The following is a 16205-nucleotide window of genomic DNA, read 5'->3' as shown; positions in this document are numbered from 1 at the left end:
GATGCGACGCAACTAAGGAAGCAGACCATCTCATCATCATGACACTCTTAACTCTCTGTAGAAGCGAGAGTTGTTTTGCTTTTTTTCACGGGATCTCTCTGTCTTTACTGAGGTGAGCTGCAGAGAAGGTGTTTGACGTTACATCTTTACTGCAATTGTGCATTCCATGAGTGAAGCTGTCAGTAATCCTTTTTTAATGCTTTCGTTTTGATACAGCATAATAATAGTTTTTGCCTGAAAGATCCATGTGAAGTGTTCACCTCATTTGACAAAGATTTTTTTGAAATAAAACTTTTACAGACCTTTTTGAAATATTTTCCTTTGGTAGTGTTTTTGCTCATGGTTGCTTGCTAATCCACTTTGAAGATTCTTCAGATGTATACAGATACTTTTAAACACTGAAAAATATAGATTTCATTCAGATGAAAACAGTACACCAGTAAATCAAATGCTTTCAAATGAAAATTCTGATAAATATAGATACTTTCACCTACAAAGAACTTTAAATGAAACATGACTCAGGGAGCTTTGCAGTAAAAAAAAAAAAATGGTTTTAAAAAATCATTAAAAAACTGGAAAAAAAATCATAAAAAACTGAAAGAACTCAGAAAACACAGAGCTTGTTGAAATGTATTCAAAGGGAATATCAAATGGATTCTTGGGATATTTTTATTTCAGAATTACAGAAGTGAATTTAGTAAAAGCGCATTAACGCCCTGAAAACGTGTCTCCCACCCGCCAGCTGTTTGACATGCATCAGACAGGAGTGCGTGGGTGCTTCACGACGGGCCTCGTGCTGTAATTAGCTGTAACACGAAATGTGTGATTAGCCACATCGGACGTGACTGGCTAAACAAAACACCATCACAGAACCTCAGCCTGGCGGAGCCCACTTACATAAAGTGTTATCTGAAACATTATCTTCATAGACAGGAGCTGATGGATTGGCTTAACAAGAGGGCTCTTGCGCAAGCGTATCAACACAATGGCTGTTTATCAGTCTGCTTCAGAGAATCCCAACCACCTTAAACATAATTATGTGCGTGGCAATGAATTACCCGGCTGGCAGTTCAGAGGTGCAACATGAAGTTTCACACCATTCTGACTGCTCGGGGGTATAACAGTCACCCCCACCCACCCCCCACCCCAAGGCTGTGTCTTCAAGAATAAACCTCACAGCTATTTCATGGTGTCAAGTGTGAAAAGGAAGAAGTATAAGTATATGACAGAAAGTTTGGTTTGTGCATCTGGGAGTCTGTGTGTGTGTATGTGTGTGTGTGTATGTATACATTCGAGCAAGTATGAATGTATGCACATGCGTTTTTGTATACCTTTAGCTATGTATGGGTATATGCATGTGTGCATCTGTGTGTATACTTTCAAATGTGTATGAGTGTGTGCACATGTGTTTGTGTGTACCGTTGGATGTGTATGAGTGTGTGCATGTGTGCATCTGTGTGTGTGTACATTGGGGTGTGTTTAAGTGCGTGCATGTGTGTGTGAGTGTACATATGACTGGTTATGAGTGTGCGTAGTCTGTGTATGTGTGTTGGGGGAGGGGCAGGGCAAAGTAGTCAGGGAGACCCTATTTGATCCATGGCAGAGAGGAAGTCATCAGCAGCATCTCTGGCAGAGAACAAAGTAGCCACTCCGTTTGATGGCAGGACTAACTTAGGAAACATGATTAAAGTGCTCCACTTTCTGCCAATCCTCCCTGGGGCAGCTTGATAAATTCAGCCTGCTGGGCTCCAAAAAAGAACAAGAAGAGGAGAGGTAAGGAAAGGAGAAGAATGGCAAACTATAGCTACAAAGTGCTTTTCATAAATAATCGCTTTGCCACTACTGGTTATTACAAAGAGATAAATTGGTTTATGAAGCAGTTTGTATTAAGCATGTCAAATAGCCCCACCAGGTCTTAACTTTCAAATCTTTTCCTGTTTGCTGCTTGGGCAACCTCGAAGTGACAGCAAGCACTACATGAGATGACACACTGATGATATAGTTTAATATGCTTTGTGTTCAAAAATGGGCAGGACTTTATTTTTATATATATAAATGAAGGTGTTTTGTGTTATTGCTGTCTTAGGATAGAAATAATTGAATGATCTGGAGCTAATTATTATTTCATCTCAAGCCTCAGCTCTTTTCCCTCTTGACTTCACAGAGATTAAAGTCCAGAATGTCAGCAGTGCAGCACATTTTCAATATTAGCAGACATTAGTTGTTCAAACACTAAGAACTCTGCAACGGGGGCTGTAGATTATCTTTCTATTGAGAAATAAACTTTCTAATCAACCACACCACCTTATTATCACAACTGAGCGTAACCACTCAGGGCACTTTGCCTTTCAGTTTTTAAACATCAAGTGCTCAGTCGTACAGCTTTTCTAATGTTGTTCTTAGAACAGTTTTGTTTATTTTAGTAACTCCCAAACTTGTGATGTGCAAGATAATGTGCAAGAATACATTTTTAAAATGGTACCTTAAAGAACAAGTTCAATAGTGAATCAGGGCCTAGGCATCCAGCTTATGTGGATGGAGAAGCACAGGGGCATTACGCAGAAAACTGGAATCCATGCAAGTCATCCTCATTTCCAAGTCTCTCTCTCCTCCAAAAACGAGAACACAATTTTCTCTTTTAGTGGCCCAGTAATGTTTCACAGCCCTTATAAATGTCATTGAGTTTTAATGTACATCTGTGCACTCCCAGCAAAACTGACAAAAAACTGACGGGAGTTTCTGATTGGGCGATTTATCTCAATCTGGCTGTGTCCCTGCCTCCTGCGAAGAAGGGAAGATTAAGGGGACTCATTTAGTGGTAATGGATTTAATGCGACCTGGCTGTATCCATTTGGTCCTGTCGCCTAAATATGAGATAAGAGAACCATTAAAATCTGAGGGCTGCTTGGTTCAATTCTGAGCTCTGACCTACGTTCATTATTAACTAATGTGTCGCATCGTGTTATTTTGTCTTGAAGGAAGAATTAGTACAACAGACCAGGTTTTGTCAGTTGTAACTCAACACTAAGGTAGTACATCCACGAAGCTTAACACTGAGTAGCACGTCAATTTTAGCAAATTAAGTGTCATTGTCATTTTTTGATCCGCTGTTGGGGTACTTATTAAATTAGTGAAAATCAGAGCACAATAATCTGAAATATCAGACTTATGGGCTTAAATTTAGGTGCACAGCGTGCTCCATTAAGACCATTACATAGTGCCTGATATTACATCAGTTGCTGTGTTTTATCCTGTACTTATGGTAGATAGCCTCATGCAAGTTTGAGAAGCACGAGTTTGACCAACACATGGACTACAGCCACCGTTATCAACAGCACTACTGTTAATTACCTCATCGAAACACCTACATGGCTCTCACAGCAGTGTACTATGCATAAATATTTAGTCCAAAACTACAATTTTGCAAAGGCTTTTTTCTGGTCCTATCCACGGGTGTGAAAATTCTCTGTGCTCAACCTTCCGCATTGATGCTTAGCACACGGTACATTAACTTCGACAGGATGCCAACTCAAGGCCAGATCTATTTCCTCTTCCACAAGCTGCCATAACCAAGATGCCAAGCGCCACTGATCTCTGTCCATAATTTACAGCTCGAGTCGGCGAAGCAAAGTTTGACAAGAACAAAATTAGCAAGGGATGGTAAGGTTCTGAATAATGCACTTGTGTGGCACCATCTGTCTTGATTACACAGCACACAATAGCAAAGTGCTGTTTTCCAGTACTTGTCCTGAAGAGGACCCACAAGTGTTAGTGGCTTCTCTACGTGATCATAATCAGATAAATATGAAAACCTTGCCATTGGGATGCACAGAAATTTCTCCTGTGATGTTTTTTTGCAGTTATAGTACAGTATAGAGGAGGAATACAGTTTGTCTCTGTGACCCTGAGAAGCTTGGTGTGGTTGAAGTCAATTAGCATTGTCAGCATTGTCAACTAATGATGTTTTCATCAGGTTCATGAAATATGCATGGTGGTTGTAGTCAATGCTACTTTGTAACTATGTCCTTCTTAAATTCATCAAGGATTCTTTAATGCTTTTATTGGTAATGTTGGCCTGGCTAAAGACACACCTTTGGAGATGTACAGACACACACAATCACACACACACACACACACGCGTGCGCACACACAAACACGGGTACAGGAGCGTGCATATCATATGTGTGTATTCACATAACATTTCATTCCCTTTCCCTGAAAAAATAAATCACATTCTTGGTCAGTTTTGTAATTCAAGCTGTTCTTTATATGGGTTTCCTATGTAATTTTTGTCCAAACATATTAAAGGTCAAATATTGATAACCAAGTTGTGTAGGTCAGGAGATTTGGATTTTCCTTTTGGGTCTCTCTTGGTGTGCCAGCTGATTCACAAACAAATCCCTTCTCTCTCTCAGAAAAAAAGAATAAATAATTCATCAATCGATGTATTTTGAGTATTAGTGCATACAAAAGCTATGAATGAATGATGAAGTATTTACCAAAACATTTGGTGGAGTGGATAGCTGGAATTAGGGAAGCCAGGTCTGCCTTCGCCTCGGTCTCGCGTCACACATCGCTGCAGCTCGGCCGCAAATTTTGGGCAAATCCACCTCTGTCGTGTTGCCTCCCTCCTGCCTCTGAACGACAGGCACCAGATGTCCTACATTTCAGTGATAAAGGAGGCGGAAGGGAACATGGTGCAGCTGGCGTTATTCCTCAGCGCTGGCCATCCGTTTGGAACAAATGCGCCACGCTGCGCGTCCTGGTGAAAGCCCCCGCAGGGCCGGAACACGGCCGCAGATCCGAGCTCTGAGGCCCATGTTTTGTAAAAAGCCGCCCAGAACCACGGAAAGCGACGCTGAGAGAGAGAGTAGCCGAAGGAAGCGGGCAGTCCATTAGAGGAGCTGAGTGAGTCCTGGCTCTCTGGAGAAGGACTGACAGATGCTCCATGTCCCCTCACATGACCCCCAAATCTGTCAGGCAAGAGTATTCACTCAAGCTACCTCCCCCCCAAAAAAACAATTCATCTTCTATATCCTCCTTACAGTTGCTGCCAAATGCATCCCAGCAGTTTCGTACATGTGCATTGTCAGGGAAAAATATGTGAACAAAACGTTCCACGGGCAATGTCTCCGCTGCTAAGTCAGTACAGGGACAGTGTGCACATTTCTTGAGCTTTCACATGCAAAATAAAGCTTTATATGAAAAATAGTATAGGTGTACCTATCTTGTGAGGAGCACACTGTACAAAGCAGAAGAAGCAAAGAAAAAGAAAGCAAAGAAACCTTCGTACATTGTGCAGGGATATTTCTGGCCTGCAGGTGTTTGTGGAGGATTTTATGATTCTGAATTAAGAGAAACGTTGCCATCTGCCAGCTCTGTTGCTGAGCTGGTGGTGGGGAGGGGGAGACAGTTGAAAAAAAAGTTGACGGCCCTGTTTGCCACAGCAGTGGTCAGGCGCCCCCTTGTGGTGAGAACAGTAGAGTCCAAAAAGGGATACCGGACCTTACAAAAGGGAGGAGAAAAAACATTATCATAAAGGTGTCATATGCAGTCATATCAAGTGATTTATATGAGTGCTTAGTTTGCAGAATTATAGCTGTTAGGCTTATTTTTGCCCCTAAACAATTAGTTAACAAAATGTTTCATCTCAAGCTTCATTGCACAGATACTGTATCTGGCATGTTTGATTTATATCCTATTTTTGCAAACACAATAGAAATCCATACGATAATTAATATGATTAATCCTCTCTCTATTATTCGTGTGTGAACTCGTTTAGCATCCCCAGGAGGTCAGATGGGAGCAAGCCTTCACTTAAAGCAAATCAAATATGGAGCCGTGGACACTTTCCGGCCTAGTTTTCAGCATAAATCCATTTCATCTTGTTGATTCGCGGACTGCTTTGTCCACTCGACCATAAAGCCAGTCCCTTGGGGAACTGTTGTCCGGGGGAACAAGTGTTTGTCAGAGCCCAAACCAATACTGAACGTACAGCGCCACGGGGAGTGCGTTCACATGACCGAAAACAACTTTGGCTCCCTCTGGGACAGCCTATAGATGGCGAATTTGTTTTGAATGTGTAACCTGAACTGGGCTGCAGAACTGTAACACCCCCTGGAAAATCCGAGCCGATGGATATAACAATGGATGTGGTTTTTTTATGTAACACTCTTTAAATTAGAGTACTCCGAGGTGGAGTCTGTCATATCAATCATACACAGCTGGCCACACCCATGGTACAGCGATGGCAATGGTGGTGAAATCAGAGAGCTCTCCGAAGCCTGTTAAAGTAGGCCATAAACTATTCATGGTGGTTGTGATCAGGTTTGCTTGGGGCCTGTAGAGATTTCCCAGCTGCTATCGGGTGTCTCTACCAGTGGGATACACCAGTGCATTATATGAATCCTTACTGGAACCCCAGCTCCAGAGACAGCACTTCTGGAAAGTGAGGTTTGATTAAATGGCATGGTGGCCCTACAGAGACCAGGAACATAGGTGGGGTTTTCTGCCATTGAAAACAGATACAGATGGGAAACTCATCTATGGTTTATTATACAATCTCATGAAATGAGGAAAAAGGAACAACATCAAAGGGTTCCCAGCTATTAAGACACAAAAGTTTAAGGAAGTGCAGAAACCACTTTAGAACTTGATTTGTCAGGGAGCATTGCACTGATGGTACACAAGTAGACTGTGTTCCCCTTCGACAATAATAAATGACGCAGATTTAGAGTTTTAAGGTTTTTTATTACCTTATAAAAAGAGCAAATACAACAAACTGTCTGTGACACATTGTTATAGAACATTTATATTTTCTGTCTATTTCACATTCGTTCTAATTCACACGTTCGACTCAACTCTCAAGCTTGAGAAAAGGTGCAATTTCTGTTCTTCCCCAGTCAATTTTTTTCTGCAAAGAGTTCTGATTGATCGCTCTAACCTTTTCCACAATCCAGACTGTGTTTGCTTGGCATTTTCTTCTCCTGTGGCAATTACAAGCTTTTTTTCCCTGTGATAAACTGCGAGAATATGGCACCTTTGCAGAGTCTTGCAGGAACATATAAAGCAGCCTACATTATAGATAAAAACCTTCATGATGAACATGATGAAAAGAAAAAAAATTAGCATTTAAATAAAACTGGATCTTGGTCATATTATCCTCTGAGCGTATTAAATATTCAAGCATGTAACTCAACACATGTCAATGCAAAGTGAACATGCACAAAACAAGGATGGAGACATAACCAGAAGTGATATGTGAGGGTGGGAAAATCATTACAATGAGCTGACATGTGTTAAACTGTACAGTGCGGTTTCAAGTTCGTGCTCAGGGTCGTGTCTCAGGGGAGTAACACTGGTGGTCTAATACTTGAGGCACCTGCCGTAGAAGCTGAAGATGGTTCGGTCAATCCACCTGCGGAACTTCGACACGGCCGTGTAGACTCCGGGATACCTGGCGTCGGCGCAGCCGTTCCCCCAGGACACCACGCCGTAGACACGCCCCTCACAGACTAGAGGGCCACCAGAGTCCCCCTGGGAAAAAAGGACAGCGCAACCTCAGGGAAAGCCGTGGCAATGCGCCACAAAAGTTTCTGGCATCAGAAACACAGGTCTTCTTTGTGAGGTGGGTGACAGCCCTTCCTTCTGGCACCTTACCTCCAGGCATTTTCCTCGTCAGCATGAAATTTATCTCATATTTTGCAGCCTCTGAACAAAGCCGGTATGTTTTTAGACGTTTCAACCTGGTATTGTTTTCTTCAGTGTTGTACACAAACTGTATGGCACAGCGAGACTCGGTAAAGGACTAACTGAGAACGCTTACACACTCACACGCTCGCTGAGCACACACCCTGAAATCGTACCTGCTGCCTCGTAACACACACGCCCCTGTTTTGCCAGGTCAAAACTTCTTGCTCTTCCTCTTCCCTACACTCATCTCTCTCGGTGTTCTCCAGCCTATCCATCCGTCATCACAGTCTGGATGTCCTGGGAGGACCAGCATGCCCTATCTCTGTTGGCTATCGCCTGGGTTGCTTGAATGGTGTCTTCTCCTGCATTGTTCTGCGTGGCTCTGCACAGTGTCTAATTTCACATCAGCAATCTGCTTTATTACAGTCTATTGCAACAAAGGATGGGCGTATGTGTGTATGTGCATTGGATGAGACAATGAGCGCATGCTAACGCAGTGGCTACTACACTTGTGTTAGTTAGACAAGTTAGGCATCGCTGCACTTGAAATGAAGATTAGCATCACATAATCTGGCCAGACAAACAGCCCAGAACTGGCTGCCAAACTGTACTGAGAGCCAGAGATGAATCCTACATGGGGCAAAGAACAGTCCATTATTAGAGGCAGCACCCAAAGGAGGGAGTCTCTCAGGGCCTTATGCGTCATTAGCCATGTAGAGCATTAAGGAATTGAGTAATACTCCACACAGAAATGGCAGATGAGTACTGCTCACTTTCAGCACTGCATCAGGAAAGCCTGAATTTTATGATGACACTACTTTTGTGATGGCCGTTGCACTGACATTTGTTGAAGGGCTCCTGACAACAACAGTTAAAGTGTCTGTTGGCAAATCAGCTGTGATTTTTAATTGTTGACTATGCTTGATAGGCACTTCAGAATAGCTCTGTTCCCCGTGAAAGCAGCCTGCGAGTGTCGAGCATGGTTAAGAGTGAGCCAGCCCGTTGCGGTGATACGCTCTCAAACGTGAAGGGGTGAGAGGCTGGTGATATGGGACAGCACCAGACCCATCTCGGGTTCCTGAAGCCGAAGGCTCCAATCACTCGCGGGGGTGGGTGATGGGCAGGGAGGAACCTAATTCCGCACCAAAGCCGAATCCGGTTCCCACGGAGAGAGCTGTCAGCTCACCCAGGTCCAGCTGGTCTTGATGCAGGACCAAGGCCACGGCTCAGAGCTGCTGCGCCCCTAAGATCCAAAACTTTTTGGGGTGTATCTTTCTCCTGTGAAGGAGATTCAACCAAATGCCACAATTCTGATTGTACTTCACCTAGATGAGATACAGGAGACCTTTGCCATTCAGGGATTTGCGATTAGCAGTCATGAGCACTCTCAATTCCTGGCTTCACTCTCCGTCCTCAGGTGGCAAAGTATCCCTCAACCCACACCCTCTTTATTTTACATATTACACTCCTTATTGCATAAATATACATATTAATCTTGTGTTTGTTATATTATTACATTTCTTCTATACTGAAAATGTGCTTGTTTTGTGACATACGCCCGTTGCACGTCTATCTAATTGGTGCATTACAGTATTCCATGTAAACACAATAACACATGTTTTCTCCATTCATGTGTATCTCTAGATTGTACTCTTTATGAATGGTGAGGAAATGTGTTTATTTGTTGTCTCAGCCATGCATTCATGCAGCACGTGTTGAATAGCAGGTTGCACAGTGAGTGACAGGCCTCTGTCTGGAGGCTATTGCTTCAGGGCTGAATCCTTTAATTAGGGCCTATTGTTCATGGGGAGGGTCAAGTTCCACTTAGGACACTAAGGGCTGTACTGGGATGCTTAAATGTTACCTTTATAATGCTGGTAATGCGATGTGTCCTGTGAAAATTTTGTGTACTTTTGCTACATCACAACATTAATATGCTCATGCAGTATAAACTTTATGGTTGTTTTTTTTTTACTTCAATACTTTACGTTTGGTTTTTAAAATAAGACTGTCTTTTTAAAAATGACCTTTAAATCTTTTTCATGAGGATTAATACTTCCCCTCTTGGATCCCAGTTAAAACATTATTTTGTTACTGTTGAAACTGCTGCCATATATTATTGTGTATGTATTTGAAAAGCTCATTTTCTGAATTAAAATCTCCCATACTTCTTAAAATGCGAAAGCAATTACTTTACTTTATTTTAATTATTTTCATCAGAAAAGTGAAATTCTTGCTCACCACTGCCAGTGAAGAATGTCAGCAGCACAATGCTACTGTGAGGACAGGATGCTTGGAAATCCCATTTTAACTACCTTCTGAAAAATCTGTGTGTTTAGTGGCACTTCTAAATGGTATGCTTCAAAAATAAAGGTATATTGCTCCTCTATACATATACTTCTATACATGTACTCATACAGTTTAAATAGATTAACAAATTTAAATGATTTTCTCGGGAGCCAGTCTATGAGCAAGTGTGACCTCAGACCAGACTGCAGTAGATTTAAATCATATCTGAGTCCCTCTTTGTAGCTGCTGTCAGCAGTGAGCCACAGACATTGTTTTCGCCCCTAAAGAAACCGTGGTAGTTCCCACCTTGCAGGCGTCCTTGCCGCCGGAGCTGTAGCCGGCGCAGATCATGTAGTCGGTGATGTTGCCGTTAAAGGACTCGCTGCTGTTGCACTGGGCGGTGGAGACAATGGGCAGGTTCACTGTGCGCAGGGTGGACGGGATCTGACCCCCGCTGGGACTGGTGTAGCCCCACCCCGACACCCGGCACACCCGCCCCTCCGACACCACGGCGTCCTGCCGCGGCAGGGGGGTGACCGTCACGAAACTGTTGAGGTACACTGGCGCTTTGAGCTGAACATGGGGCACAAGAAATGGGGACAAGGGGGGGTTCAGATTTTAGGACCATGGCACCATTGGCTCACAGTATCAGGCATCAAGATGTTATTTCCATCACAACAGTTTGAACAGTGAGTAAAAGCACTTGTTATTAAAACAATCAAGGATGAATCAATGCCAGCCAGATTGATGGTAGTTATTCTCAAGTTGCCTCTTTTTCTACTGGGCAGAGGACAGTTTTATAGTTTACAGTCCCATTAGCAATAAATGTGCTTTTCTTGGTTTCAAGGGCAAAAATTCTTATGTATCTTGTGCACGCTGCCATCTGGCTGAGTAGGTATAAAAAATGGAGCAGAAAGACAGACCTTTAAAATATTTGTATATTAAACTCTATAAATGTTTTAGCTCACGTCCCTCTTTCCACCACACTGGCCAGGAGAGCATGTTCATTTGAAAGGCCATCAATCAAACTACAACAGCCTTAAACCGCCATAGAGCAGTTATGAAGAAATGCAGATGCAAACACTTCGCTCTTATGAGGAAACAGTTTTGAAGATCGCCTTAGAGACAGAAATCATTATCATAATGCCCTGCTGAGGCAACATGAGCTTTAAATATGGATCGCCTCTGAAAAATACATGTATGGAGTTAAACTCAGGGTTTGACACTGCCTTAAATTTACCAAGCATGAATTGAGCAGTCCTGTATCCTGTAGATCCAGACTGCTGGATACAGATACAGCATTCAGGTCTGTTCCTCTAATAAGATTTCATTGTATTTCCTTTTCAGAGCTGCTGAATTGAAACTCACATGCCAAAGAGCTGAACTCATGCACCATGGAGCTAATCGTGTCAGACAGAGATAAGAGTCACCTTAATAAGCATGATGTCTGCATTGTTGGTGCTGCTGTTGTACTGTGGATGGGGGATCAGGAGGTGTGGAATGAAGAACTGTTCAGTCCCTTCGTACATGCCCAGGGAGTAGTCACCGGCCACTATCATCATCTGGTCTGACCTGGGGGGCAAAGAGATGGCTATTATCAAGGAGAATGAATGAAGTCGAGAGCTACACCTACAATAAGGGTTGTGGGATCTAGCCCCATGTGAAGCTGCTGTTGAGGCCTCAAGCCAAGCACTTTACCTGAACTCCTTCTTTTAAAATGCCATCTATGCAATTACATAATTACATAAAGTGTGAAATTTAAAAACAGCAAGCACTAATTAGGACTAACTAACTAAGACTGTCTTATTCTGTGTTTGCTGGAAATATTCTACAAAAATGCTGCATGATATTAGTGACAGCTAAACATTATTTTACTATGTGTATTTAACGTTCTGATGGTTTGATCCATTTGAAGTAGCTTTCCTCCAGCACATATAGAGAATCCAACTACTGTATCACTTCTTTCTCAGGTCAATTTTTGAAAGAAATTACATTACATTGTTATCATTTAGAGCAGCTTAAATAGGTTACAAGTGTTTTTCATGTTATCTATTTATACAGCTGGATATGTACTGAGATAATCCTGGGTTAAGAACCTTGCCCAAGAGTTCAGCAGCAGGGCCCCAGCAGGGAATAAAACCAGCAACCTTTTGGTTACAAGCCCTGATCCTTACCACTGGGCTACACTGCTGCCAGGAATGTGGTAAAACTATTATCTTATGTTTTTGCATGAAAATCCTAACCCAAACTGAGTTGGATGAAAAAATAGATTTCATCCAGGTTTCTCAGCAACCAAGCTAGTTCCTTTCTCTTGTGTTCTTTTTCTTGCCAAATTGTCTGCTCTGTGGCATTAATATGAACAACTTACAGCATCTTCACTTCAGGCTGCCAAAATACCCATTTACAGCCACAGACCATCTTTGAGGAAATGGATAAGGGTTACTTCCTCCCCGGCTGTGGCGTCAGTGTTTTGAATGTGTCTGAACATTAATTAGCCTCTGTTGCATTGCGACCCGAGAGCCGGGCTGGGGTGCCGTGAATCTGGCGGGACAATGCGTCCCATTGTTAAATTTGCAGGAGGTTGCCCATATCACTTTCCGGCGTTTGCTCTCCAGCTCGATTAGTTACAGGTCCAAACAATCTGATACCCTGCCATGGATCCTGTGTGGTGGCACAGGCAGGGGGAGTGAGAAGTCAGTACTGGCCTACTTCAGCTGTGGGACACTTACATGACTGTACTATGTCCTATATGACTGTGAAACAGCAGCACTGCTAGTCTTCCTGACAGGACTTCTTTTTCCCTTACATCAGGTATGTATGTATAAGGCAGGTATTGTCTCATTGTATGTAGGTCATCCAGACGTGATCTGATCACATATTAACAAGAATAGCCTTCTGAAAGGAAACATGGAACAGTTCTCATGTGTGTTACAATGCCCTTGTTTTGATATTCACACCCCACACATTGTAACCCTCTCAATACATTCACCTTAAAGGGCAGCTAGGACCTAAAGGAAAAATAATCAGTATTTCACCATGTTATTGTCATTTAAAATTTCTCTGATTGGAGTTTAATAAATGCGTAGCTTCAATTTGTCAATAAGTATTTGAAAGTGAAATATGGAGAAAGTATTTAGTTGAAACACACTAAACAGTCACTGAGCTACTGGCCCCTTAAACATAAGTTTAAGTTCTTGGTCATGTCCAACCAGATTCTTTCCCTGGGTTTCAATACTCTCGTTGACCAAGTCCAGGTGTCATTTAAGCTAAAAAAAAAAAACAAAAAACAAGCAACTTCTTGTGAAAGCTGGAAATGTAAAGTTAATAACAAATTTATTATTCACAAATCACTAACACAACAATTCCCTTAAAGAAGCAGGTGTCCCTCAAAAAAGTAGTAAATCATCTTTTTAGCATCCAGAAACGCACACACACAGCATGCTTCTGAGCTGCGCTGGACGCAGCCCTGCAGAAGACGGAAACATGGCGTGCAGCAGCTTACCCGATGTTACAGTGCGCCGCAGTCAGTACCCAGTACTTGTTTATTAGCGACCCTCCGCAGAAGTGCTGGCCTTTGGTGGTCTGTATCGACACGATGTATTTGATGGAGTGCGGCACCGGGGCGTAGCCTCCCACGATCCGTCCCTGCATGAGCTCCTGGCCTGCGACGTGAAACAGGACGCCGATTTATTGCACCCCGGGGGCTTCGCCGTACGTGTGCAGGCAGAAATGACAGCACGCGGTGGCAACGCTCCACCACACCTGGCCCTAAAGGCTACATCATCGGAACACCGGGGGGGAAAAAAGCAGCAGCTTGCGTTTTAGCAGCAACTGGGGTGCACTTTCCAGAGGGACAGTGGCACAGTTCTTCTAATCACATGATTTACAGAATGGAGGTGCACTGCTGAAATGAGTGATGCAGGAAGGAATGATGATTGATGATGAATGATGATGTGAGGTCTTTCTGTTTTAGTAGTGTGATTTGAGATACAGTGCAATGGAAGCCTACCAGGACAGATCTGTATGGGAGGTTGCGTGCAAGTTTTTGGATTTGGACTGAAATACAATCAGCGTAGTGGTTCCCATGACAAGATAGATGTTCACATAGTTGGTATCACACGCCCAGCCAAAACAAGTGACTGAAACATCCAAGCCGGGATGCATAGTGCAAAAACAGCCTGAAGGTCTTCAAAGACAATCAGAGTCAAATGACCGTGCTTAATGGCTTCTTTGGTAGACACTGAACCTACGCAATGATCAGTTGTTCTCGCTGCATGTGAGAAGGAGTCAGGGTAACCCTATACGTTATGAACTTCTATTGACTGCACCTCATCACGACATGTGAAACAGACAGAACATGTGCTGTATTAAAAGCGTTACGTAAGGACACGCCGGCTCTCCCGGAGCACACTAAAAACTAGGGACCACACACAGAAAACTCCCCATCAACTCCCCATCAAGCAATTGCCTTTTTTGGATTAAGCAATTTCCTTTTTGGATTAATAAAGTACTATCCTATCTCATCCAAACTGGTCTTTCACATGAAAGCTCTCTATAAGATGAAAGAGCTTGTGTGTTCTTTACATTCGGAAAACATCAAAAAGTTATTCAATTACAAAGTGATCAAATTTCATAAAGTGATCAAATGTCACAATATGTGTTACACCATCACACTCATTTTCATTATGATATGTAAATAGTCCTCTCTCTATATTAAATGTTGAATACACATATTTTATTGATTGTGTTCTTTCTTTTCTTCACTTTATTTCTCTTCTGTGGAAAAGTCTCAACAGAGTGAATGAATTAGAGACGTTCACATTAAGAAATGGATTCACATACTCTGACTGTGAATATTCGGGATGCGTTCTTTAACCTTATCTGATTTGATCTATACTTGAATGACTAACACGTTTAAAGGTTGGATTGACATTTATAAGGTGAGATTCTGTTGAGGGAAAGTACAGGAAGCATTCTGCAAGCCTTCTGCAAATTCATCAAATGGTCTCATTGAGCACCACTGTCAATAATTCAACATCCATTAGGAAGTTAGTTATGATGCTCCAGCTTTGCCTGCATGAAGATGGAAGCAGCTTGTAATGATTCTGTTGCTCACAAACTGTATCCTTCACATTTTCATGTGAAACGTGAAAACATATGTCTGAATCCCAATTCTTACCACTTGTCAAGGTCCACTGTGGGCTGCTATTTCAACTACATCTCAACTTAACATTTTTTGAAATCTAACAACAGCTACATTAAACCAACAAAGTCATTTTTGATTTACCTTTTTATCAGCCAGCCCAAAAAAATCTGAAAAGTGATCTTAGTGCTATTAATAGTGCTATGAAATAATCGCAAGACAAACCAAACAATGTTCATTGTAACAGTTTTAGTGAGAGTGCTACTGTCATTGTAGAAGCTTACGAGTAACAGGAAAGAAATCTTGCCTTTATGGAAAGTTAATTTGATGTGTGATGCATCCATCCATCTTAGAACTACCACCAAAGGAACATACAATGAATGTGCCTTTGCAATTAATTATTTCCCTCAAGGAACACCCCACAGAGACTTTGTTGAGCCTATTTGGAGTTATTTTTCAGACCAGAAAATGCATGTGCAAATACATTTATTCATTTAGCAGACATTTTTATCCAAAGCGACTTACATAGGCTACAGTTCTGTACAATGCTATCCATTTATACAACTGGATATTTACTGAGGCAATTGTGGGTTAAGTACCTTGCCCTTCAGGGATCGAACTGGCAACCTTTCGGTTACGAGTCCGGCTCCTTAACCATTATGCTACACTGCCGCCCAAGTAAATCAAGTAAATCAAGATGACACAATAAACTGTCTTGCCCACAAACTCACACAGCTTGCAAAGTGAAATTAAAGCAAAGTACACTTACAGTTTGCGACGAGCATCTCCACAAGCACACATATCAAGAGGATCAAGAGTTTCATAGTGAGACGATAAGGTCCAGAAGGTGTCGGATGCACAGACTGACTGCTTCCCTAATTCCTGCGGACGACAAGGGCTCAAATGCACCCTCTTACTCGGGTTTCTAATGTAGTTCCAATTTCCGTTTCCATGGACACCTTGCCTTCCTGCAACAATACACTGTGGGTTTCTGGGAAGCGTCCATATGATGTGACTTTCCCTGATCTGTTCCCTATCCCGTAACATTCTTACATTGTTCACTTCAATTTATGCCCGGATT

The 16205-nt window shown here is 42.4% G+C and overlaps 1 protein-coding gene across 1 annotated transcript; it reads right to left on the bottom strand.

The window, feature by feature from the left end:
* Window positions 1-7365: 7365 nt before the first annotated feature.
* Window positions 7366-15948, bottom strand: LOC118780589 (trypsin). The gene is made up of 5 exons (XM_036533175.1): window positions 15894-15948; window positions 13484-13643; window positions 11412-11553; window positions 10288-10554; window positions 7366-7536 (listed from the first exon to the last, which is right to left on the bottom strand). Exons 1-5 carry the CDS (start codon window positions 15946-15948, stop codon window positions 7366-7368), a joined length of 795 nt encoding a protein of 264 aa, XP_036389068.1.
* Window positions 15949-16205: the final 257 nt, after the last annotated feature.

Source organism: Megalops cyprinoides, chromosome 7, assembly GCF_013368585.1.
Source record: "Megalops cyprinoides isolate fMegCyp1 chromosome 7, fMegCyp1.pri, whole genome shotgun sequence".
In the NCBI taxonomy this organism is placed as follows: domain Eukaryota; kingdom Metazoa; phylum Chordata; class Actinopteri; order Elopiformes; family Megalopidae; genus Megalops; species Megalops cyprinoides.
Note: the sequence above shows the minus strand (reverse complement) of the source record. Positions and strands in the feature narration are given on the sequence as shown.